Source organism: Notolepis coatsorum (genome assembly GCF_963971535.1).
Source record: "Notolepis coatsorum genome assembly, chromosome: 8".
NCBI lineage: Eukaryota > Metazoa > Chordata > Actinopteri > Aulopiformes > Paralepididae > Notolepis > Notolepis coatsorum.
Genome location: NC_140172.1, coordinates 9,821,454 through 9,847,083, shown reverse-complemented (window position 1 = coordinate 9,847,083; position 25,630 = coordinate 9,821,454). Strand labels below are relative to the sequence as shown.

The following is a 25,630-nucleotide window of genomic DNA, read 5'->3' as shown; positions in this document are numbered from 1 at the left end:
AGAATATGAAAAGTTAAAAGTAGCTTCTCTTTTTCTTACGTTAGTGTAAGTATTTAAATAAAATAATAAACAAAACAGTCTTTTGTCCAAAAAGGAATAGGAAGAAACAATATGCTTATAATTAGGGTTGGGCATCGTTTGGATTTGAATGATTCCGTTTTCCGATTCTTTGAGGTGCAGGTCACAGCTTATTTCGCAGGAGAATTTTTTTTGTTGAAAAAAAAAAAAAAAAATCATACTATTCACATTTTCAGTTGACTTAACAAAGTAAAATGCATCGTAAAATGCAACGTCCATCCAGTATTTTTTTGAAAGCAAAAGGTATATGCTGACTAGATCAGAACAAAAACTGCAACAAATACTTGAGTAAACATACTTAATTACTTCCCACCACTGCGTTTAAAGGAACACACTAACATTTTGGGAAATTAGGGAAGATGGATATTGTTTATTTCTGCGTCCTGCCCTGCTCTACCTAAGAGCCACCCCTCTAAACCACATGCAGTATTTCCTGAGTCCTATTGCAAAGCTTACAAGAATAATTGGGAGGGACGCAATCTTTCAAAACTATCTCTATAGAAAAAAATCAGGCACCCTTTGGGGCCCATGTGTTACCCATAAGGTTCCTCTTCTGTATGAATGTGCTGGTGTGTCTTTAAGCTGTCTCTCAGGGGCCAATAGGCCAACAAGCTCAGTCACTTCTTGTGAAGCGCTTCTCACATTAGTCACAGTGGTAGGGCTTCTCTACTGTATGAATGCGCTGGTGTATCTTTAAGCTGCCAGACTGACTGAAGCTCTTCTCACACTGGTCACAGTTGTAGGGCTTCTCTCCTGTATGAATGCGCTGGTGTATCTTTAACTCTCCAGAGGTCTTGAAGCTCTTCTCACACTGGTCACAGTTGTAGGGCTTCTCTCCTGTATGAATGCGCTGGTGTATCTTTAACTCTCCAGAGGTCTTGAAGCTCTTCTCACACTGGTCACAGCGGTAAGGCTTCTCTCCTGTATGAATACGCTGGTGTTTCTTTAAGCTGCCAGACTCACTGAAGCTCGCTCCACATTCGTCACAGTGGTAAGGCTTCTCTCCTGTATGAATGCGCTGGTGTTTCTTCAAGTTGCCATAGGTACTGAAGCTCTTCTCACACTGGTCACAGTGGTAGGGCTTCTCTTCTGTATGAATGCGCTGGTGTATCTTTAAGGCTCCAGAGTGCCTGAAGCACGATCCACACTGGTCACAGTAGTAAGGCTTCTCTCCTGTATGAGTGCGCTGGTGACTCTTTAAGCTGCCATATCTACTGAAGCTCTTCTCACACTGGTCACAGTAGTATGGCTTGTCTCCTGTATGAATGGGCTGGTGCCTCTTTAAGCCTCCATGGGTACTGAAGCACTTCTCACACTGGTCACAGTGGTAGGGCTTCTCTCCTGTATGAATGCGCTGGTGTATCTGTAAGTCTCCAGAGGTCCTGAAGCGCGCTCCACATTGGTCACAGTAGTACGGCTTCTCTCCTGTATGAATGCGCTGGTGTGTCTTTAAGTTTCCAGAGTCACTGAAGCGTGTTCCACATTGATCACAGTGGTAAGGCTTCTCTCCTGTATGAATGCGCTGGTGTATTAGAAAGGCAGACTTTTTGATGAAGCACTTTCCACACTGGTCACAGCAGTGAGGCCTTGACTCATTCATATCTCTGCTTGTTGTTGGGGAGCATTGCAGCAATTGTACCTGGAGACGAGAGAAGTACACCAATGAAGAGTTCAGATTAGAGAAGTACACCAATGAAGAGTTCAGATTTTGCATTCGTTCAGTTTGTATTTCTCAAGTTCACAAAATGTTTTATGCTCCAAATTTAGTTGATTTAAAAGTGAATCTGCTCCAAGGGCAGTTATTGAAACTTGTTGTTCCTAGTTTGTGTTGTTTTGGGAGCAATTAAGAGTACACAGACCACTAGTACAGATAATTCAGTCTGAAATGATATATTCAATGGAATGGATATTATATTAGCAATATCAATTACATGTCAATTAATCCATGTATTGATTAGCCAAAGAGTAGCCTATTTGGTCATATCTGTCTGTCATAGTAGTCTTCAGTGGTCTGTCCTTTACAGCTAAGATAGACCTATCAGAGGTTGTAATATTGTGAAGAGAATGAATGTAATATTTAATTGTGAAGAGAATTACGTCGCTGCAGATGCTAGCAGTTAGCCGACCATTATTATAGTAAAATCACATGTAGGGATGTCCGGGGCCGATCACGTGATTTTCAGAGGATCGGGATAAAAAAAATTAAAAAAAATCGAGAGTAAAACATTTTTTTTTAACTTTGATTCAACAAACATGACCATGTTCATGTCTTAAACTCATACTGAGGCCTTAGTTTTGGTTTTAAATTACATATCATTTATTTATTTATTGTCACACAGAGCAGAAGAATTTGCCAAAACAAATGCATTTCCTTTTATTTACACCGTATGCCGAAAATAGCAGACCTCACAACGCGTCACTCCCGCAAGTAAACACAGGCAGGTTATGTCCAACTGATGATTCGTAGCAACTAGACAAAATGTCAGAAGTTTGGAAGCATTTTAAAATTGAAACCGAAGCCAGTCCAATAGCCAGTTACAATGTTTGCAAGGCGGACGTTCCATTTGGGCTGTGGGGGGTGCTTAATGTCTGAATGAGTCGACTGAAGGCTTCTTGTCCTCTGCAAAAGCATGCAATTGGTCCACTGATGGATACATCTTGATATTTGTCTAGTCTAGTCATAGATGGGTGAAATCCTCTTTCAGTGCCCTCTGTGCCTGCTTTCGTAGGCAGTTAAGGCGCTCCCATAGTCCAGCAGACTGTACACAGAGCAGACTCCGCGGATGTCCGCGCGGACGTCCGCGCGGACTCTTGAGCTTTGATCTCAGCGGACAGCAGACCCACAGGTTTAATCTGACCCTTTGTAACAGCCGCCCCCTAATTAGTCCCACCTAATTAGCTAAGCAGAGACAGATTAACCTCACTGTCCACTACTCAATGTTCGTTGTGAGGGGTCGGTCAGTTCACAAAGTCATGGGTCATGGTCGTCACTAGGCGAGTCGGGGAGCCTTGGCGACTCTATCAGCCTCGCCACGGGTCGGTTGTAGATCCGCCCTTGGCCGAGCACTTCTGCCACTCTGACCTTTCCGTCGGCACCAGTGGTCACTTTGCTTACGCGGCCGGCCGGCCACGCAGCTCGGGGTGGTGACTGGTCTATGGTCATGACGACTGGACGGGATGAAGGGGGGCTTAGGAAGGAGCGGGCCTGAGACTGCTTTGATCTGTGCTTGGCTGTGCCTCCTCCTCCTCCATCTGTCTCTCTTGTTTGCTCTGTACCCCGTGTGAGGAGGGGCCGGTCCCGGCCGCCCCGTCAAGGAGTCGATTGGGGTGCTGGGTTCGAGGTCAGCTACGTCTGAAGCGCAGCTGAGGGGGGTGGAGTTCCGAACTCCCTCTGGTACCCACGGTTCTCTCACGGGCCTCTCGCTTAATGTCAATAGCCTCTGCTGTACGGGGGAGAGGCCGGTGTCGCTCGCCTCTGTGTGTAGGCAGCTTGTAGACGTGGGTTGACTGTCAAGTCCGTAGAGGGGGCCCTGGAGCGTCCATCCCAGTCGGGTCTGAACCGCGACTGGGCATCCTTTGGGTCCGACGTGGGCCGCCTCAATTGGGAGAATGAGGTCCGCGTGGTCGGAGCCGATGAGCAGGGTCGGTGTGGCGCCGTCGATAAGCGGTATAGGTAGTTGACGTAGGTGCCCATACTTAGCCATCAGCTGTGGGATGGGGTAGGTGTACTGCGACAGGCCTATGTCGTGGCTGGTGAAGACGTTGCTTATACTATAATGCTTCTCGGGCTGGTCCACCGCTGCTATCTCGAAGGAGACCTTTTCACCCTTTATGGTCTTCTGGTCCCTTCTGATGGTGCGTATGGTCATTGTATCTTTGACCCCCCGCAGGCCCAACTGGGCTGCTGCGGAAGCGAGGAGGAGAGTCTTTTCGGACCCATCGTCCAGGACGGCGTAAGTGTCCAGGACCTTGTCCTCGTGGCTCAGGAGCACCCTGACCACTTTGAGGAGCACACGGGGGGTCCCGCTATGCTGGTCAATGTGGAGCACTCCTGTTGGTGGTGACGTAGCATCTATATGGTGCGAGTCGCACCGTGACTCCCAGTGTCTGCCGTAGCAGTCGGGACACCAGGGAGCGGTCTGGTGGGACTTTGGTTCTGGTGCCACCGCCTCGGCATGGTACATTACCGCGACGGGCCCACTCTGTTGTCCTGGCTGACGCCTGTTGATGTCATGCAGGACCTCCAAGTGGGTGCCACCGCACCTGCTGCACTTCTTCTTCAAGCGGCACTCAGCTGCTAGGTGGCTGCGCGCGCAGCGGAAGCAGCGGCGGTGGTCCTTGACCCACTGACTCACATCATCCGTGGTCAGCTTCTTGAAATCTTCGCACTGATAGAGCCGATGTTCTCCCTCACAGTACTGGCACTCAATCTTCCACTGGTCCTCTTTCGTCGAGGGGGTGTTGTGGTTCTGGTGCTGCGGTACTGATTCGGCTTGGTGCATAACAGTCACCGATCTTCGGCCATCGTTTACTCTCCTAGGTCCCTCTCTGGAGCTTGGTGTGCTCCGCACGAACGTATCCAATCGTAGGCTGCTGACTTCTCTCGCCAGGAAGTCGGCCAAGTCTAGGAGGGATGGTTCTGGACCGTTAGGATCACGGTGGTCTCTTTGCCGCCTGAAGCGCTCCTGTCTGGCGGGCGGCAGCTTCTCTAAAATCCTCTCGACGTTAGAGTTGGCGTATAGCTCGTGCATACCCTTTTCTCGTTGCGCTCCCAGCATCCCTACCAGGGACTGTACTTTTATAGACAGGTCGTCTAGTGAGCGATTGTCTGTTGCTGGGGGTAAGCGGTCAATATGCCTTATCTCTTCTATTACGTAATCCCATATACGTCCATATCTCTGGTCCAGCGCTGCTAGAGCCGCGGTGTATGGGGTCGTAGAGGTGGCATAGGCTAGCGCTATGTTGTGCGCTCGGGGCACTTTCAGGTGCTGCAGTAATATTGCATACTTGTGGCGTTCATCCGCGACATCCACCATCATTGTCTCTAAGCACATCCGGAGCTCCGTATACTGTGCTCGATTCTCATGGGTGAAGTCTGGAAACGTCGGTGTGCCAATGTATGATGTCATGGATGACTGGCACATCGGTGAGCGTTGGGGGAGAGGCCTCCTAGGCGAGTCTCCTCTTGCGTGTCGTCTTGGGCTGGTACTTGGTGGGTACCGAAGGTCGGGTACCCAGGTGCTGTTCCTCGGGGCTGACGGTGCGTCAAACTCACCCGTGAGTTGAGTCGGGGGTTTGTAGCGCAGGGCCTCGGGGCTGACTTCTGGGCTGTACTGGACCTCCTGGTCCTGAGTACGTTGCTGCTGGTCGGGGCTGTACTGGGCCTCCTGGGCCAGAGCACGTTGCTGCTGGTCGGCTTGACACTCCTCCTCCTCCTCTCCCTCTGCTAGGACCTGGAGTCTTCTGTTCAGTCTCTCGGCGTGGTCCGGTTCTTCCCGGTTGCTAGGTCTCGTATGGACCGGCCGGGGAGGGGGTTCGGAGACGTGGACAGGATCCTCCTGTTGGCGGGGTCCCGGGTCGCTTCGTCGGGTAGAGGAATGTGTCCTAGACCCATGTCTTGACGATCTCTGAGAGCTCCGTGCGGAGTGAGGGGGTGTCGCCATGGCAACCAGTTTGTCCATCAGCTCCGCCTGCAGCCGGTCGCGCTCTGCCTCGTGCCGGGCATGGGCTGCGTCGCGCGCTGCTTCGCGCTGGGCATTGGCGATGTCGCGCTGCGCATTGGCGCTGGCCTGGGCAGCGTCGCGCTGTGCGTTGGCGACGTCGCGCTGGGCATTGGCGCTGGCATGGGCGGCGTGGAGCTGTGCATTTGCGACGTCGGCGCGGCTTCTCTCGATGTTCTCTTCTGTCTGGAGGCGTCTGGTCTCCAGCCTTATGCGGTCGTCTTCACTCCTTTGTTGCGCCTGGAAGCGCTCTCGCTCGCCTGCAAAATGTTCGCGCTCGCACGTCTGTTGCGCTTGAAGTCGATCGCGTTCGGTGGAGGCTGCCAGGGTGGCGATGAGTGCTTGCGCCAGCATCTTGTCCGCCTCGCTGGGGGAAGACGCCGTTCGGGGCGATCGGCTCCCGGCAGTACTTGTTGGAGATCCGTTCTCCTGTTGCGTACCGAGGAGATCCGTCTCCTGGGTGCGCGTCTCTTTAGGGTTGTCTTCCTCCCGGAGCTGATCGGGGACTATTTCTTCGGTATTGTCTGGGGGTAAAGTCGTGTCAGTTCCCTCCTGGTCCCCACGTGAGCTTGGTCAGTTACATTAGAACCCACTAGGGCCTCTGTTGGCGGGGTAGCCTGGTTGTTAGGGTCGGACATAATTTTACTTTCTACTTTTTCCGCGTTTAACTTCCCTTTAAAGCTAGGTATTGGACTGACAGCGTATGCCTCTAGATAGGGAGGTGGCTGCCGTCTGCGCTGCGGGCGATCTAGCTTAGGAGAACCGTTTGTGGAGTGTTCGTCATCGGCCATGTCAATGTCAATATTAATATTATATTAATATTACGCTAATTATTATCCGGCTCGAAGGACCAATTGTAACTGAGGGGTACAATTCCCTGACTGTATTAATCAAGTATTAGTATCATTAAACTACTACCGTGTTATGTACATTACTGGCCTTACTGTACACAAGTATATTAGATGACAACACTTCCACAATGAAACGGTTTCCACACAAATACTCGTTTAGAATATTTATTACATCAAATAGTATTACATTACATTACTTAGTTGCGCTTATAAGGCAAAGAATGTGCGTAGGCAAGTTAATACTGAATATTAGGAATTAGATCTAGGGATATTCTGGGATGGGGGTGTACTACCGGTTGTAAGCCAGCAGGGGGAGGCAATGCTCTATGAAAGTCAAGGGTCCACGGGGCTTCAGCAAGGCACCTGGAGACGGTGTATTACTCCCTGCTCCGCGGGGAAAAGCAGCCGCTGTAATTCCAGTATGCAGCAGCACAAGGGGAAGCCGTGGAGTCTCTGGTACGACAGAGACGGGCTCGAGTGATGTCGTCACGGGCATGTAGATCCCACAGCAGTGGGTGTAGACGGTTCTCTGCTCCAGCAGCTTGGTGAAGAATGAAGAATAATAATCCTTGCCGGAAAGTGGCTCTGCTGGTCCGGTGTAGGTATCCTCCGTGGTGCGCGGTGGTCCACGGTTGAACTTGACGTTACTATCCTTATTAGCACGCGGCAATAAGTGCTCTATTGTAGACACACAATTACTCACTTCACGTGGTCTTTGACTCGTAATGAAGGCTTTTACTAGTAAGTAGCGAACGATACGTTAAACAAACGTAGTAGGATAAACACGACTATTTGAGGCAATACGAGCCCTGCTGTACCGCACGTTGCGTAGTGGGGTAAGGCTTTACTTGGTAACTGAACCAGACTGAACTGAAGGCGAACTGAAAAAGGAAGTTCTGTATTCGCCGCGCCATATTTATATATACGGTGGACAAATAGTGCCGCTCTGCTTTCGGTAGCCGTATTCATGGGCAGAAGCGGGCATGTTAAGACAAGTCATGTCGGTAGCTTTCAAGTCAGCTCTAGGGGGTAAGTCACTGGCGCCTAGGGGATCGCTTCCAATAGGAGAACGAATATTATGGTCTGTCCTGTACCAGGTAAAGGGATATTCTGTGTATATGTACAAAGAATATACAAGGGATATCAAACGATATACAAATATTATACATGGGATCTCAGGCAATAAATATATATATTCGGTTTAATCTGACCCTTTGTAACAAATAGCATTCTCACATAGTTCCCCTGCATCTTGTCCAGGTGTGATGCTGCTGTGTGCAGCACATGGGCTATGGCGTCCTCCGTGGACCTGTTGGGGCGATATGCAAATTGCAGGGGGTCCAGGTTGATGGGGAGGGAGGAGCAGATGTAGCCCTTTACTAGCTTCTCAAAGCACTTCATGGCTATGTAGGTGAGAGCTACAGGGCGGTAGTCGTTGAGGCAAGCCGGCTTGGATTTTTTGGGTACAGGGATAATGGTGGACTTCTTCAGACAGGTGGGGATGACAGCCTGTTCTAAGGACAGGTTAAATATGTCAGTGAATACCGGGGCCAGTTGGTCGGCCCAGACTTTTAGGACGCGGCCGGGGATGCCGTCCGGTCCTGCTGCCTTCCTGATATTCACTTTATTAACACTTTGAGTGCCAGCCACGAGAAATCCTCTGCATGGTTCATGCCATGCATCCGGAATCCACATTTTACTTGTCAGGCATGTAATCCGAGCCGATTGCATCGCCGACCCTCAGAACAGCGTGGAGCGTTAGCACTAGATGCTGCAGGCGAACTGCTACCATTCTGAGAGCTTAACGTTAGCACTAGAACTGGCCATCTCCGTGATTTGTTTACTTGGTAACACGGGTTGCCACCCCCCCCCCCCCCCACCCCGCTGATGATAATGAAAGTCATACCGTCATATACCGTATACCGGGGTATTAGGTAATCAGAGTATAACGGTATGAAAAAAGTCATACCGCCCAAGCCTAGTGCTTTTATATGTAATTTATTCTATGTATCGTCTTTTATATGGACCCTGAGTCCGTAATAAAATGTAGATTGATTGATATCCATGAGGTGTTTAGGACTGATAGAAATTAAGAACAAAATTACTTTAAAGAATGTAAGGAATGTGGTAAAGTGGTAAAATGATCACCTCTGGCAAGCTCGTCTATGTCCAGCAGACCATCCTTGTTGCCACGGGTGATGGGAAGCGTGTGGACGTCTGGACAATCCATTAGGGGTTTCTCTAGACGTTGACACAAAGATGCCCAAAACAAATTCATCATGGTGGGCAGGTGGGCACAGTGGATTATTTGCCAAAAAACGAAAAGCTAACTTACAGCAGGTTAAGAGAAAAAGATACCTTTGTGTCATGGTTCATAATGTACCGACAATGGCCTACATCTGCCAAACTTTCTTCTTGTACTGTACTTGTGCTGTATAATGACAGCTAATCTAATCTAAATGAGGGGAACCTCCACTTCCTAACAAGGTTTGAAACGGAAAAAGGAAATGTTACACTCTCAAAGAACACCTACGGGAGACTACAATTCGAAACTGGCCCCTACAAATGTCCTAACCCAGTTGTACAGTAAATCAGTGGTTCCAAAGTCGGGGTCGCGACCCAAAGGTGGGCCGCGAGCAGCCACGGGTGGGCCGTGAGATGATTTAAAAAATATATAATTTTTTTTTTTTTTCAGGCCACTGAACTTAGAAGCAGGCCAGGACAGTGTTTCTAGTTGTATTCTAAAATTCTATTCTATTCTAAAATGTGACTATATGGTTTTATATTAACTTAATAAATAAACAAAAACGAAAAATCTACTTATTTCAACGAACATTTCAAACTAAATAACAGATTATGCACATAAAACACTGAAAACAACCGAAGCAACAATAGTATTTTAATGAGGCTATGATTATTATCATTATTATTTTGCAACAAGTTAGCCCTCTCACAAATAGCACATATAAATGAATAACTAACTTGAACTAACTTAATAGGATTGAAGTGATATTTGGCTTAAAAAATCGGTCGCCTGGCAAAAAAATAAATAAAATAAAAGCCTGACGATGTGCATTGGGCCGCGGCTCTCTGACGCCTTATTTTCTGGGCCCTGGCCTGAAAAGTTTGGGAACCCCTGCAGTAAATTACCAAGTATGGCTTTGTCAGTATTCCAATGTCCAGTGTCCCCCACCCAACCCCCCCCACCCACCCACCCAACCCCACCCACCCATCTAGGGATGCACGATATTGATTTTTTGACACCGATAGCGATAACTTTATGCTCCTCAAGCCGATAACTTTATGCTCCTCAAGCCGATATCGTTATTTATTGTATTTTTTTAGTATTTATAAGCTCCGACGTCATCGGTACTGCTATCGGTACTCGAGAAATTATGGAGGTTTTTTTTAGGAATTTAAACGTCGCAAACTAATCTTGTTGGCCGTTTTCTATATCTCTCCTGACTCGGTGTCTCTGCCTGCGCGAGGAGCGGGCTGTGCTCACACACACACTCACTCACACACACGGGTGCTGCAGAGTACAGACAGCTCTGCTCTCACCATGGCGGACAGAACGAAACGTTCAAAAGTCTGGGTCTATTTGACTAAAGTCGATGCTGACAACGCTCGTTGCCACAAGTGCAACAAGACATTTGCCAGTAATGTATAAGCGCTGGTACTTGTCAATGTGGCTGGCGGGGAGCTAACGTTATTAGCCTGAGCTCCGAGTAGAATAATGGCTGACAATCCGGAGGTAAATAAACGAACGAGAGCTTCTGATTGGTGGTAAGAAGAAGAGGTGGGTGCAAGCGGTGGGACGTAATTGGCAGATCGACTGTCTGCCTCCGAATGTAACGCGACTACGTCACAGCCAAGAAAGGGAGCGCTGGATTTGTGAAAAACTCCCTGTTCCTAAACCACACGCTATCAATCGTACCACAGTACTGGCAAAACGGGAGGCTATAATAAAAACAAGCGCCCTTCATCCAAATCCACCCACACCGGATTTCTTTTAACCAAAAAATGTATTATATATTATCGGAGCTATCAATAACGTTATCGGGTTTATCGGAATGACGTCATAATTGCTGATATCGGCCCGATAATTATCGTGCATCCCTACACCCAACCTCCTCCAATGTACAGTTTCTACGTCAAATGTATATACACTCTTTTTTTGGACACTTTTTGTATCACAAACAGTACTGTATTTGCAAATCTGGTATGTCATAAATGTATAGATGTAGCAGTACTGTCTATCGGTATGTCGTGTGTGTCATTATGTTATGATGAATTGAAAATGGGGGACCCTGATGTAAACAAGACGAAAGTCTTTCTCTGGTCTGCATCCCCTTAACAATTGTATGTATTGAGCTGTACTGTACCCATTCTGAAATCTGTTAATAAACGTTTCAATCAATCAATCAATCAGCTTTAGGCTAGAGCAGTGGTCACCAACCTTTTTAAGCCCAAGATCACTTAAGGCAAGATCTACCTATTGAAGCGTTGAGAGAAAAAGACAGCCAAGATTGTACTTTAAACTAAATTACTTTTATTTGCCTGTATTCTAATTACATGCAATGCTTTGGTCCAACATTAAAACGTCAAAGTAGAACTATTATGTACTTTCTCAGTCAGTGCTAAGTGCAGTCATCTTATGCAGCATCACTTTTCACATCAAAACAAAAGTAGAACTGTAATGTGGACTTTCTCATATTATTAACATTGACAAACATATTTACAATTAGCATTTTATAAAGTAGAACTGTAATGTGTACTTTCTCAGTCAGTGCTAAGTGCAGTCAGTGCTAAGTGCAGCATCAGTTTTCACATCAGAACAAAAGTAGAACTGTAATGTGGACTTTCTCATATTATTAACATTGACAAACATATTTACAATTAGCATTTTATAAAGTAGAACTGTAATGTGTACTTTCTCAGTCAGTGCTAAGTGCAGCATCACTTTTCACATCAAAACAAAAGTAGAACTGTAATGTTTACTTTCTCAGTCAGTGCTAAGTGCAGTCAGTGCTAAGTGCAGTCAGTGCTAAGTGCAGCATAATTTTCACATGAAAACAAAAGTAGAACTGTATGTGTACTTTCTCAGTCAGTGCTAAGTGCAGCATCACTTTTCACATCAAAACAAAAGTAGAACTGTAATGTGGACTCTCAGGGTAAGATCTAAAAAAAAAAACATTTTTTATTTTTTATTTTCATGGACAGATCTACAGGGACAGTCTCAAAGATCGACCAGTCGATCAAGATCGACGGGTTGGTGACCACTGGGCTAGAGCGTAAGGTAGCCTCCTAGCTCTCTAAACCATGCAACATAAAGTATGTACTGATCACAGAGAGGTAGTATAGTTCTATGTATTGATCACAGTGCTTTACAGCAAGTAGAGTGAAAATCTATTTATTGTGGTCCCTCGACCATAGCAGCTTCCAATAATAAAATACAATACATTTAGTATAGAAAAAAAATAAGATGACTAAAATAAAGATGACTATATACAGTTCTAAAAAGTGTGCAGTGCAATACGATAATTTGAGCTTAGAATAAAATAAGATGACGAATAAAGAATACCATACAGTTCTAAAAAGGTGTGCAGTGCAGATCAGGATGTAGATATTCTAAAGATTGAGGTTGTACACATAAAACAGTTCAGTGGATAGTATAATGAGAAAAAGAATAGACCCACACTTTTTATCAAGATAGTTAAATCAAAACACTACACCATCCCCTTAATTTGGAATAATGTCAAAAAAATTGACAAATCAATAAGTTACTCATTAACCCTTTTATTTTCCATTTAAAAACTAAATAGAATGCAGGTACAAAAATACAAACAACTCACACTACCTACTGTATAACCCTAATCCCCTCGCCCTATACATCCCAACCCAGACCCTCATCCACCACCAAACCCCTCATCCACCACACTTCCCAGGCACCACTGGTGTTAATCATCCTCACCACTGTCATCGGAGTCATCATCCCATATGTGACTTGCCGTGACCAAACCCGATTTGATTCGAGAGAAATGTCACCAAGTGAAAAAATTTGTTGCTGTTCAGAAAATCCTAAAAATCGAAATCTTGATTTTTTTTTACATATTTGAACTGTCATTAATGTGTTCCCTTATTTGCAAACTTAAATACAACTTGTAAATGAGGTAATTATTGTTATATAGATATAGGATTTTCTCTCATACGGTGGAAAAACTACACGCCAGGGCTATTAGCTGGGTGCGGCCTGTCCGGGTATCAAGTACATGTACTTATCGAGGTGTTGAAACACACACAGACACAAGCTCTCCTTTCTTAGAGAGAATAACAATGTTATAAGTTATAAGCAACGTAACTTGTGACAAACGCAGTGTCTAAATAAAAAAGATTAAAAAAAAAGAGAGGCCGGCGCCGCCGTCATAAAACGCATGTTTTAAACTTAATTAAACACCATTAAAACACATTTAGAATTTTATGAGCGAACGAATTTCATTAGAGTGCATTTATTGCAACCTAATGGCATTACGAAGTAAATTAATTTAATAAGGAAACCAATGCTTTTCATCGGAGCGAGAGAGGTTGTTTTCACTTAGGGGGACCCTGATGTAAACTATGCTTCTGCGGCTGGCAATTCAGCACGGATTTGATGACAAGACAAACGTCTTTGTCAGGTCTGCATCCCCTTAACAATTGTGTGTATTGAGCTGTACTGTATTATTGCAACTTAATGCTGTCCTTATTTTAATGTAGCGCTTTGTTATTGCATTATGGCTTGAATCCGCAGCAGTAAGCCAGATAAACAAATGTATTAACGCGCCTCGTTAAATCCTCCGCTGTCTCCTCTCTCTCCGCTGGCTCCACTGTCCGGCTGGCTGCTCTGCCTGTCTGTCTGGCTACTCTGATCCAATCACATTCAGCGTTTCTCCCCCCCCCACCCACAGTCTGCGAATCAGAGCAGAGTAGGGCGGGTTTTCACGGAATGGAAACAGTCTCTTTCTTGTGAAGAGTGGCAGCCTTTCCTAGCTGGTGTTTGTGAGGTTTAGTGAGTTAACAGAAGGTTAACCTTTCACTACCACACTACAGAAGGTTAACCTTTCACTACCACACTACAGAAGGTTAACCTTTCACTACCACACTACAGAAGGTTAACTCTTTCACTACCACACTACAGAAGGTTAACCCTTTCACTGCCACACTACAGAAGGTTAACCTTTCACTACCACACTACAGAAGGTTAACTCTTTCACTACCACACTACAGAAGGTTAACCTTTCACTACCACACTACAGAAGCAGGGTTTCCGTTAGATTTTTTTTTTGCAGGTCTGAGTGTCCGGTAGATTTCAATCTACCGGACAAATGGGATAAATTCCGGTCAGAGTTTATTGAGCTTAAAAACAATTGATAGGCCTATATAAAGAATGACATCATCAAGGCATTTATAATATTTTAACTTAAAACTAGACTACTTTTGCGTATATACAGTCATTAATATATTCCAAATAAAATAAGTCCCTCGAGACTGCGTGCTGCTGCCGACTTGAGGTGTCGGTGGGCAGTCTGCCCGACCTTAATAAACAGCAGTCTGTTATAATCACATTTTTATGAGCTAACGAATTCCGTTATATTGGACATTTGTATTAATTATATCAAGCGAAGAACTGAGAAATTTGGCAGAGAGACATTATCGTGGGTTTGCGCCGTGATGTATATCTCCACCTCCCAACGACTTGGTGCTGCTGCTCATAATGTCCGGTGAAAATAATTCCCTCTAAGCACAATTTGATTATTTGAATTGTATTAAAATAGGCTAAAATTAAATAGCCTATGCGATGAACGAAACAATCATTACATTTGTCGTTGCTTCACCAAGCAGCCGGTCAATGACATCCTGTGTCAGCGAGCTGGCAGCTGATATATCAGCGCGAGCCGGCCGCAGTTAGTTTGCAAGAAGCATCCAGCTGCAGACCCGCAGAGCAGCTTTCCAGGTCTGGGGACCGCACTGTGCCAGCAAAGCTGGTGGGTTCTGTGGGTCTGCAGCTGCATGCCTTCCGCAAATCCAGCAGCAAGCTCTCACTGACACAGCGTCGTCATTACCAGACCGGCTGCTTGGCGAAGAAACGACAACAAACGCAATGATTGTTTCGTTCATCGCATAGGCCACCCAACTCCAGCCCATCCAAATACAATTCAAATAATCAAACTGTGCCCAGAGGGAACTATTTTCACCGGACACTATGACCGGAGAGATTAAATTTGTCGGACTTCAACAGATTTTGCCAGTCAAATACCGGTAATTACCGGCTAACGGAAACGCTGTACAGAAGGTTAACCCTTTCACTGCCACACTACAGAAGGTTAACCTTTCACTACCACACTAAAGAAGGCTAACCCTTTCACTACCACACTACAGAAGGTTAACCTTTCACTACCACACTACAGAAGGTTAACCCTTTCACTGCCACACTACAGAAGGTTAACCTTTCACTACCACACTAAAGAAGGCTAACCCTTTCACTACCACACTACAGAAGGTTAACCTTTCACTACCACACTACAGAAGGTTAACCTTTCACTACCACACTACAGAAGGCTAACCCTTTCACTACCACACTACAGAAGGTTAACCTTTCACTACCACACTACAGAAGGTTAACCTTTCACTACCACACTACTGAAGGTTAACCTTTCACTACCACACTACAGAAGGTTAACCTTTCACTACCACACTAATTTTTTAATAAACTATCATGACTTTTCCTTTTTCCTCTGGGTGTTGTGTTTGCAGTCACCAGACAGAGTCATTGTAATAACAAAGGGCCTCAGACTGGAAAGCTGCCAGGTGTTAATTGCCCTAGAGAGAGGGGGGCCATGGATTACAATGAATTCTGGGTAGTGTTGTAGTTGTTTCACTATTGTCACCGAATAGCCTGCTCGTCTCTTGAAGGCTATTATCTCTGAATACGTTTTGTGATATCACCATGAATCATAGGAAGTAGCTTGAAAAGTATCCCACCAAAATGTTCAAGTGATGGCTTATTTTGAAGGTATGAATCTGTACTTTCATAATATGTTAAAAAAAAAAAAAAAAAAAAAAAAAAAAAAAAAAAAATGAAGATCCCTCAACATGACCCTGAAGTCCATACCTGGGCACATATGTAGCCCTACACACTAAAAACAGATGGGTCAATTCTATAACCCAATTTCTTGGTTAATCGTGTTGGGTTAAAATTATGGGTTAATTCTCTGAGCATAACCATTATTTGGGTTATTGAGATTTAATTTTGACCCAATTCTGACCCAATTTGTGAGTTATAATAATTATGGGTAAATTTTCTGAGACATAACCCATGTGTTGGGTCAGAGAGCTGGGTGTTTCCGCCGGGATCTGCAAAGCACACCCCTCCCCCACTGGGAACTATCGTACATGCCTTTTGTTCCAGTCAGTCAGTCACGTTCACAGTCAACACGGTACAACAAACCCTCTTCACGGAAAAGACTTCACTGACTCAAGGTAAGATCTTGTTTCGTTAGCACAGTATTTATATCTCAACCCATCCATTGTGCCTATTGCGTCGTGTTAACCATGCACTGTCAACGTTGTGGAACTAAATTAGCTAGCTCTTCACAGCAAGTCTGTCGCGTCATCAGCTAGTGGCTAGCTGGGAGAGCTAGCCACAGCAAGTTGCAACTTAGCTACTCATTTCTATAATCGGTTCATCTCTAACCTTGTAAAAATATGTGGTAACCTCTATTAATAAATAAGCCACACGACACGACACATAAACCATTACCGCTCAAGCATGCTACCGAAAGTGACCAAGTCTATGAGTATTACAAAGGTTCTGGCTAGTAGCTAGGCCTAGTTAGCCAGTACTAGTAACGTTACTGTTATTGCTAATTTTACCGTGTTTTGGGTTGTAATGATACCAGATTAACTGGAGACTATCTATAGCTGTGTAACGTTATATGATTGATATCTTTATTAACCATATGTGTGTAATAAAGCTGTTGTCCTCTCAATGCGGTTACATAGCTGGTTGGCTAGCTAGCTACATACTGTGATTTAGCACCATTTTGAGGTCTACATTTTCCATCATCTCTCTAATGTCCCGCGATTCGGGCATCAATTTACAACATCCTATACTAAATTAAGCAGTAGACTGCGGTGAGGCTTTTTACACCTGAATTCAGTGCTAAATATTCTAGGCTGCTATGTCAGCTAGTACTTGGCCTATCGTTCACACGTGGCTGAGTACTTGGGCATGAGGCATTAATTAATTGCAGATGTGTTCATTTCCACATTGCTTTCTGTTTTGTTTCAGGCCAGTCTTGATGGACAGCTTTGTCACAGAAAAATTCATTGAGTGGCAATTGCCAGAGCTCACAGACAGTTTTAAAGGTGAGCATTTTTACTTTCTTGACCATGAAAATGTTTCCATGACTAAGCAGTATAGGGTTTCAACACACATGCACACACATTATTCTGTTCTTCATCTTGGTTCTCATCCTGCTCTTGTCCTGGTGTCTGGTCCTGTGTTGGAGTTTGCTGCCTGGACTGTAAAAGTCTTTCTTTGTTTTCTGTCTTTTGTCTTTCAGATAAAGATATCGATGAGGAGGTGTTTCAACTTTTAGATGACGAAACAATCCGGAACCTCATCCCCAAAATAGGCCCCCGGCTCAAGTTCTCAAAACTTTACAGAGAATTTGTAAGTGATCACTAAGTTAAGAGTTCTAACATATCAAGGCAGATGGCGTATACATGCTTTAAATGCAAAAGGCTAATTCCTGGTGATGCCAAGTCTCTCTTTTCACATTTACGAGTAGCACACAATATAAACGCTTCATCCACTTATATCCAATGTTGTGAGGGAGTTTGTAGCAGAACATTTTCTTTCATTCGGTCTTACAGAAAGCACTTGCAAGAAGAACATAACGACAACCAGGCCCTGGCCCAGCCACCTAATGTACCAAATCAGGCTGCTAATATTTTCAATGCTGAAGAGCTAGTACTTTCTTGACCATGAAAATGTTTCCATGACTAAGCAGTATTGTTCAGTAGGGTTTCAACTAGAGTTGTTCCGATACCGATACTGGTATCGGAAAAGCCGCCGATACTGGCTAAAATGCTGGTATCGGTATCGGCGAGTACCCTCTAATGCTGCGCTCCGATACCATATGACGTAATTTATCAACAACACTGGTCTGTTGAGTAAGCATTATAAAACAAACGTGTGCTTAATCGATTAAAGTGTCAATGCCATTTGTCATTTTAACAGCAGATACTTTCTTAAATGTCATCGTCCCGACAGAGCGGTGTTGACGGAGAGCTCATGGGTTCGCTTGGTGGCTGGTGTTATTAGCGTCAGCTAACCGAAAGCTAGCTTTAACATTACCTTGGCTAAAGTTGGGGCTATTCATATAATCCAGCAATAATGGCTGCAGACCTGCAAGCAAAGTACAGCAAGTTGGCAAAGGAGTATTCCAAGTTAAATCACAATGTCACCAGTAACGTTACAGTCTTCTATGGTCTTCCCATATACCGGTAGCTCATGCTAGCTAACGCTAACGTCGTCATTGCACAATTGCACGTCGCGTACACAATTAATGACATGTTGCGGACAGCCATATCGGCGACAATGTTTAGCTTTTAGTGCCAAATGATAAGAGTCTGAGGCGGAGTCTCAAAAGAGAATGTTGAATATTTATTGTGCAAAAATCACAACAGATACGACTGCTACTGAACGGAGCCTTGTAGACAGACTGAGTAGGGTATATCTGCAGAGCCAGTGGGTAGCGAGTGCAGCAACGTATAATGTCCGTGTGGATCATTGGAGTAGGGTATATCTGCAGTGCTGAAGCCCCATACTCATTGATTAATGATACTAATACAAATCTATACAATCACCTGTTGTTGAATAAATACCATTACTTTCTAGTTATGACTAAAAAACAGTATATATAAAACAGCATTTGTTAAAAAAAAAAAAAAATTATATTTATAAAAAAATTATATAATATCGTTTTTTTTTTTTTATGTATGCACTGGTATCGGATAAGTATCGGTATCGGCCGATACCCAAAGCTTAGGTATCGGAATCGGATCGGAAAGGAAAAAATGGTATCGGAACATCTCTAGTTTCAACACACATGCATGCACACACAAATTATTCTGTTCTTCATCTTGGTTCTCATCCTGTTCTTGTCCTGGTCTCTGGTCCTGCCAGCCTGGTCCTGTGTTGGAGTTTGCTGCCACTGGATGGTACTGAAATTACTGTAAAAGTCTTTCTTTGTTTTCTGTCTTTGTCTTTCAGATCAAGATATCGATGAGGAGGCACCACCAGTACCCCCCTCACCAGAACCAGCAGTACCTCCCCTCACCAGAACCAGCAGTACCTCCCCTCACCAGAACCAGCACCTCCCTTCACCAGAACCAGCAGTACCTCCCCTCACCAGAACCAGCAGTACCTCCCCTCACCAGAACCAGCAGTACCTCCCCTCACCAGAACCACCAATACTTCCCCTCACCAGAACCAGCAGTACCTCCCCTCACCAGAACCAGCAGTACCTCCCCTCACCAGAACCAGTACCTCCCCTCAGCAGAACCACCAGTGCCTCCCCTCACCAGAACCAGCAGTACCGCTTTTGGAGTCCGCAAAAGAGGGGTGGAGTTCTAGAGGAAGCAAGGTAAGCAAAAAAAGCAATATAATGCGCAGCTCCTCCCCCTCAGGGAATGCTACACCCATTTGCAAGGGGGCAGAACAGGAAGCACAGCCCACCTCGTCCTTCGCATTGGCTTAACGGGGCAGGCAAAGCAGCAAGCTTCAGAGAGCCTAACTGCTGCTTCAGAGAGCCTATCTGCTGCTTCAAAGAGCCTATCTGCTGCTTCAGAGAGCCTAACTGCTGCTTCAGAGAGCCTATCTGCTGCTTCAGAGAGCCTATCTGCTGCTTCAGAGAGCCTAACTGCTGCTTCAGAGAGCCTATCTGCTGCTTCAGAGAGCCTATCTGCTGCTTCAGAGAGCCTAACTGGTGCTTCAGAGAGCCTATCTGCTGTAGAGAGCCTAACTGCTGCTTCAGAGAGCCTATCTGCTGCTTCAGAGAGCCTATCTGCTGCTTCAGAGAGCCTAACTGCTGCTTCAGAGAGCCTAACTGCTGCTTCAGAGAGCCTAACTGCTGCTTCAGAGAGCCTAACTGCTGCTTCAGAGAGCCTATCTGCTGCTTCAGAGAGCCTAACTGCTGCTTCAGAGAGCCTAACTGCTGCTTCAGAGAGCCTATCTGCTGCTTCAGAGAGCCTATCTGCTTCAGAGAGCCTATCTGCTGCTTCAGAGAGCCTAACTGCTGCTTCAGAGAGCCTATCTGCTGCTTCAGAGAGCCTAACTGCTGCTTCAGAGAGCCTATCTGCTGTAGAGAGCCTATCTGCTGCTTCAGACAGCCTATCTGCTGCTTCAGAGAGCCTATCTGCTGCTTCAGAGAGCCTAACTGCTGCTTCAGAGAGCCTATCTGCTGCTTCAGAGAGCCTAACTGCTGCTTCAGAGAGCCTATCTGCTGCTTCAGAGAGCCTATCTGCTGCTTCAGAGAGCCTATCTGCTGTAGAGAGCCTATCTGCTGCTTCAGAGAGCCTAACTGCTGCTTCAGAGAGCCTATCTGCTGCTTCAGAGAGCCTATCTGCTTCAGAGAGCCTATCTGCTGCTTCAGAGAGCCTATCTGCTGCTTCAGAGAGCCTATCTGCTGCTTCAGAGAGCCTAACTGCTGCTTCAGAGAGCCTATCTGCTGCTTCAGAGAGCCTATAGGTTGCACCCACAGAGTTTGGTTGCACCACCACCAAGCCAAGATCTGACAACCAAAGTCCCCCAGGCCCCCATAACCTCTATTTAAACTCGAAAAGGCATTGAGGTTTCCCTCATTTACAAAGACGAGTTAAAACCACTCCAAAAGCACTCCAAAATGTCATTGCACGTTCCATTGGCATGAGAAAAAAAACTTTTAATCATTTAATTTAGCTCCCTTATATAGTTGGTATAAACCTGTTATCTTGCTTATGATTTGCTGTCAACCCAAGATTCACCTGTATTTAACATTCTTTCTTTGCTTATGTGCTTGTTTTAGGTTGGGACACATATGGTGGAGTACCTCCAGCAGGCAAGACCCTCTCCCTCGGTTTTGGTGCTGGGAGAACCACACACATCTTGTGCTCAGGCATTCGTGATCTATGCAGGTCGGGCACACCCTAAAAGCACAATGCTCGGGGCAGTTGATACGTGTTTTAAAGCATTTTATGTATTTGACAGCCGTACGTAACGCAAAACTTACAAATGAGGAGGAGGTGGAATAGGTGAAGTAGCAGGAGGGAAGGTGGAGGAGAGGAGGAGGAGGAGTATAAGGAGAGGAGGTGGCGTAGTGAGGAGGTGAAGTAGGAGGAGGGAAGGTGGGGGAAGAGATGGAGGAGGAGGGAGATGGGTAGATGCTAAGCCCCGTATTTCTATATGTATATATTAGTGCTGTCAATCGATTAAAATATTTAACAGGATTAATCGCATGATTGTCCATAGTTAACTCGCGATTAATCACAAATTAATCAAATTTTTTTTCTACCTTAAACGGATCTTTTTCAAGTTCCAAGTCTTAATACTCTCTTATCAACATGCGAGTCAACAAATGCTTTCCTTATGCAGTCATTTAACACAAAAGGATGACCCTCATGCATTGCAAATTTGCATCAAATTCAAAACAGAGTGATGCACAAAATAACTTAAAAGAAAGAAAATTCATTAAAACAATGAATAAAGTGTACATGAAATAATAGGGGAAAGAAAATGTTAGGAACTTGTTACATTCACCCACACAAGGGCTGAGTAATCGCACACCCCCCCCTCTCTCTCACACACTCTCCTAGCTCTCTTTCTCTCTTGTTCTTCCCTTCTCTCTCACTCCCCTCTCTCTCTCTATATCTCACACACACACACACACACACTTCAGAAACAAACATAGTATCAATGAGAGCATCAATAATACACCCGAGTATAGTCTAGTAAAAAAAAATCTTAAAAGTTAATCGTGAGTTAAAAAAAATAGTGGCATTAATAGAATCGGGCGATAACGTGTTAATACCGCGTTAACTTTGACAGCCTTAGTATATATGTGTTTTGATCTATCAATATCTGGGGGAGTGTTCCAACAGGGCAGTAAAGCAGTACAAAACCATATACCGATATGTATTATTTATTATTTATTATTTAAACAGGAAATCAGTTTGACATGAAAGCACTTTTTGATGTCCACACGCCGTGACATGTATATGCAACAAGTGTAATACATTTTGAAGTTAAATGTATTCTACGCCTTGGTCTGTTCTTTTCATTGATTTCAGCACATTTAGACTGTTATACCTTTCAATCAAGCATCTGTGCCAACCTAATGTAGTGTACTAACTATAGCAGTTGTGTTAATAGGCCCTTTCACAGCAGCCATCTTGACACAGCAGGGTAAACCTACATCCTGTGAACCAGACTGACACATGTGTAACTAATCATGTTGCTCTGTCCATCTGTTGGTCAATCGTTGTCAATCTGGCTCACAAGATGGCTGCTGTGAATAGGGTCTATTTGACCCTTTTGATGTAACCCAAGATTCAGTCAAAGCAACTATTTTGACCCTTAAAATGGGTCGTTTGTATAACCCAATACGGGTCAAATCAACTAGGAGGTTGGGTTATTTTGACCCTTAAAATGGGTCGTTTGTATAACCCAATATGGGGTCAAATCAACTTAGAAGTTGGGTTATTTTGACCCTTAAAATGGGTCGTTGGTATAACCCAATATGGGGTCAAATCAACTTGGAAGTTGGGTTATTTTGACCCTTAAAATGGGTCGTTGGTATAACCCAATATGGGGTCAAATCAACTTGGAGGTTGGGTTATTTTGACCCTTAAAATGTACTTAAATACTTAATACTTAAAATACTTAAAAGTATTCGTTTATTTGACCCAAGTTATGGGTCAAATTAAATAACCAATAATAATGGGTCAAATTAACCCACACACTGGTCGGGCCCTTTTTGACCAGTGAATTGGGTCAAAAATAACCCAAATTGGGTCAAATTTGACCAATCTGTTTTTAGTGTGTATCCTCAGTTTCATTAGAAACATTTGCACAGTGTTTCATAACAATTTACTCAAGCCTAGTAATAGACACAATATTTATGACACTGGGAATACATTCCCTGAGGTCCATAGATGTCCCTAGATACCAGGAACATGCAAATGGCCTTGTAGAAGTGGAAAAAAGTAGTAGAACGCGCTCACCTCACTAGACTTGACACTGGGTGCTGTAACCTCTAATATCATACATAAAAATAGGGAAACAATGTCCAGGCACCGACTCCAGGTTTTTCCAAATTTATTGGCAGCCTGTGATCATGACGTTTCGGTGTGAACACACCTTCTTCAGAATGCAGGGTATCTGCAGGTTTAGCCCAGTCAGATTTAAGGCTTTTTAAGACTTTTTAATGCCACTCAGAATTAAATTGAATACCAATTTCACAATAACAAAATGGCAAAAATCATGCAACGACACCAATTAGTTTAAGTTTAGGGACACGTTGGTCCAAAGATGTTTATTAAAAAATAACTTGGAAACTTAAAAATCTTGAACTTAAAGGAGTAACTGGATTGGATGAATTTCAACAAAGGGGTGACCAAACATAAATAGCAAATATAGCTATTATATACCAGGGGCCAAGCAGCAAGTGCAACAGCCACATTTCCGTCAGAACACATACTACCATAGGACTGATACCTGTAAGAACACATGATTATCACCATAGGACTGATACCTGTCAGAACACATAACTATTACCACCCTCCCCAGGCAGGGTTTTGTACACCTTTTCCAAGGCAAAATGCACGCACTTTTCAAGCATTTTCAAGGTGCATTTTCAAGATTTTCCAGCATCTTATGCGGCTGTGGTAAATTAAATATTTACTCAAAATGATTATTTCACTTCTTCCATCACATTAAATCAGATGTTATTGTGCTAAACAACCAAAATTATGTAGACTTGGCATCATATATAACCTGGCTGAGCCGATCTGTTATGCAGTAACGTACTGTATATCTGTATGTCATAAATGTCATGATGAATTGAACATGGGGGACCCTGATGTAAACAAGACAAACGTCTTTCTCTGAATTTGATGCTTCTTCCCTAAATAAAAATGAGCAGCATGTTATAAATAAAACAAAGTGTTTTATTAATTTAATCTCACTGGTTGCACTTAACTTTAAGAGTGTTTATTGTTTAATGTTGACATCTAATGCCTATGAATTTTAGAGCCTAATGATGGCCTGGAATGAACTAACTACCTTAACATTATTATCCATGTAATTAACTGTAAAGTTCACGTTAGCTGTTAGATTGCATATTCCATATTAAACATGCTAAAATTGGCCTGGCTCGTCACGTTTGATTGAAAACGTTATTAACAGATTGCAGAATGGGTACAATACACTATGGCTCAATACACGCAATTGTTAAGGGGATGCAGACCAGAGAAATACTTTCGTCTTGTTTACATCAGGGTGCCCCATTTTCAATTCATCATAACATTTATGACATACACGACATACAGGTAGACAGTGCGTTCCAACCTACAACTGCTCCACACCAGTCTCCGTAAATGTTCCGTTATAAAAATAAAATACCATTTCAATACACAACAAGTTTTCGTGTTTTGAAATACATGAAAGGAAATTAGCTAACGTTGATTTGCCTAACGTTAAGCTATGCTACATGCTACAACACTGCAGTGAAAAACAGAGTCCGGTAAACACGAGTTTGTAATTCCAATAGTGTATTCTGCCTGTTACTTGACTATTTCGATTATTGAAGTGGTATTTTTATAACAAACATTTACGGAGACAGGTGTGGAGCACTTGTATTCTCGAACTTAGTTACCTGGCGAGCCAGGCCGATACACGTTAATAACACCCATGGCTCAGTGGCTCACCTTTCAACGTGGCTCGAACGTGCAGACTCCCACATGGTAAAAATCCTTTCTGCATATTTTGCACACGGCTACTCAAGGATGTTCTCCTCTTTTTAACCATGAATTATATTTGATATCTCCGAGCCAGAGCTCATTAAAACGGCAGCCTCCCGGCATTTTGACCACACACGCGCGCGCTGTTCTCAGATGGCACAGGTAAAAACACTACGGGTAGAGCCGAGCCACATTTCATTTTGCGTGAAAGGCGAAAGCAAATCCCCAGATTTCATAATAAAACATGACATGGCATTTTATCTTTCCTTTCTATGGCATTTTTAAGACCTCTGAAAATGGATTTAAGACATTTTAAGACAAACTAAGGCCTTAATTATTGATAACCCAATTTAAGACTTTTTAAGACTTTTTAAGGATCCGCGGACACCCTGAGAATGGCTTGCTTGTAGAAGTGGAGCAATCTTCCATTTACTTAGGTGTGTATTTTTAGGCGGATTTTCAGAGGTTAAGAGGTAAAGAGGTTAAAATCGGATCAGATTGGGATAAAAGATTTTGAACCACTGGGCACTGAACATGGAGACCAATCGCAAATCGATCTGCACTTTCTCAGCCGAGCTATAGTAATTTTTTCCGGACCTACTTCTCAAACTCTGCATGCGCAGATTGATAAACCTAGACATCTGGACAATCCCGAGACTCCATGGGCAATCTGTGCATGGGGAGTAGGTGCTGAAAAAGTGACTATAGCTCGGCCGAGAAAGTTCCGGTCGACTTGGGATTGGTCTCTCCATGTTCAGGAGACTCAGATTGTACAACTTCAAGGCTCCTTTCGAGCGCCGCTGCTGCAAGGAAGGAGCAATAAGAGGAAAACAAAGTAAACATAATTGTACTTACAGATGTTGTGGTGTCCACAGTCTGGTGTCTGTTTCCACAAGAATAAAGTCTTGGTCCAGTAGAGTTCTGCCACAGAGAGACTTC

At 44.2% G+C, this 25,630-nt stretch overlaps 2 protein-coding genes across 2 annotated transcripts in view; both read right to left on the bottom strand.

Moving 5' to 3' along the window:
* Positions 1–25,630, bottom strand: part of LOC311233289 (uncharacterized protein) — a 447,587-nt gene that overhangs the window by 209,354 nt on the left and 212,603 nt on the right. The gene's annotated exons all lie outside the window — the stretch shown is intronic.
* LOC311233898 (uncharacterized protein) lies at positions 258–25,630 on the bottom strand. Its single transcript, XM_084320974.1, has 2 exons — positions 25,547–25,630; positions 258–1,717 (listed from the first exon to the last, which is right to left on the bottom strand). Exon 2 carries the CDS (start codon positions 1,676–1,678, stop codon positions 722–724), a length of 957 nt encoding a protein of 318 aa, XP_084177100.1. The 5' UTR covers positions 1,679–1,717; positions 25,547–25,630; the 3' UTR covers positions 258–721.

Excerpts from the sequence above, each read along its gene's own strand:
- LOC311233898 (XM_084320974.1), bottom strand. The coding sequence starts at position 1,678 with ATGAATGAGTCAAGGCCTCACTGCTGTGACCAGTGTGGAAAGTGCTTC.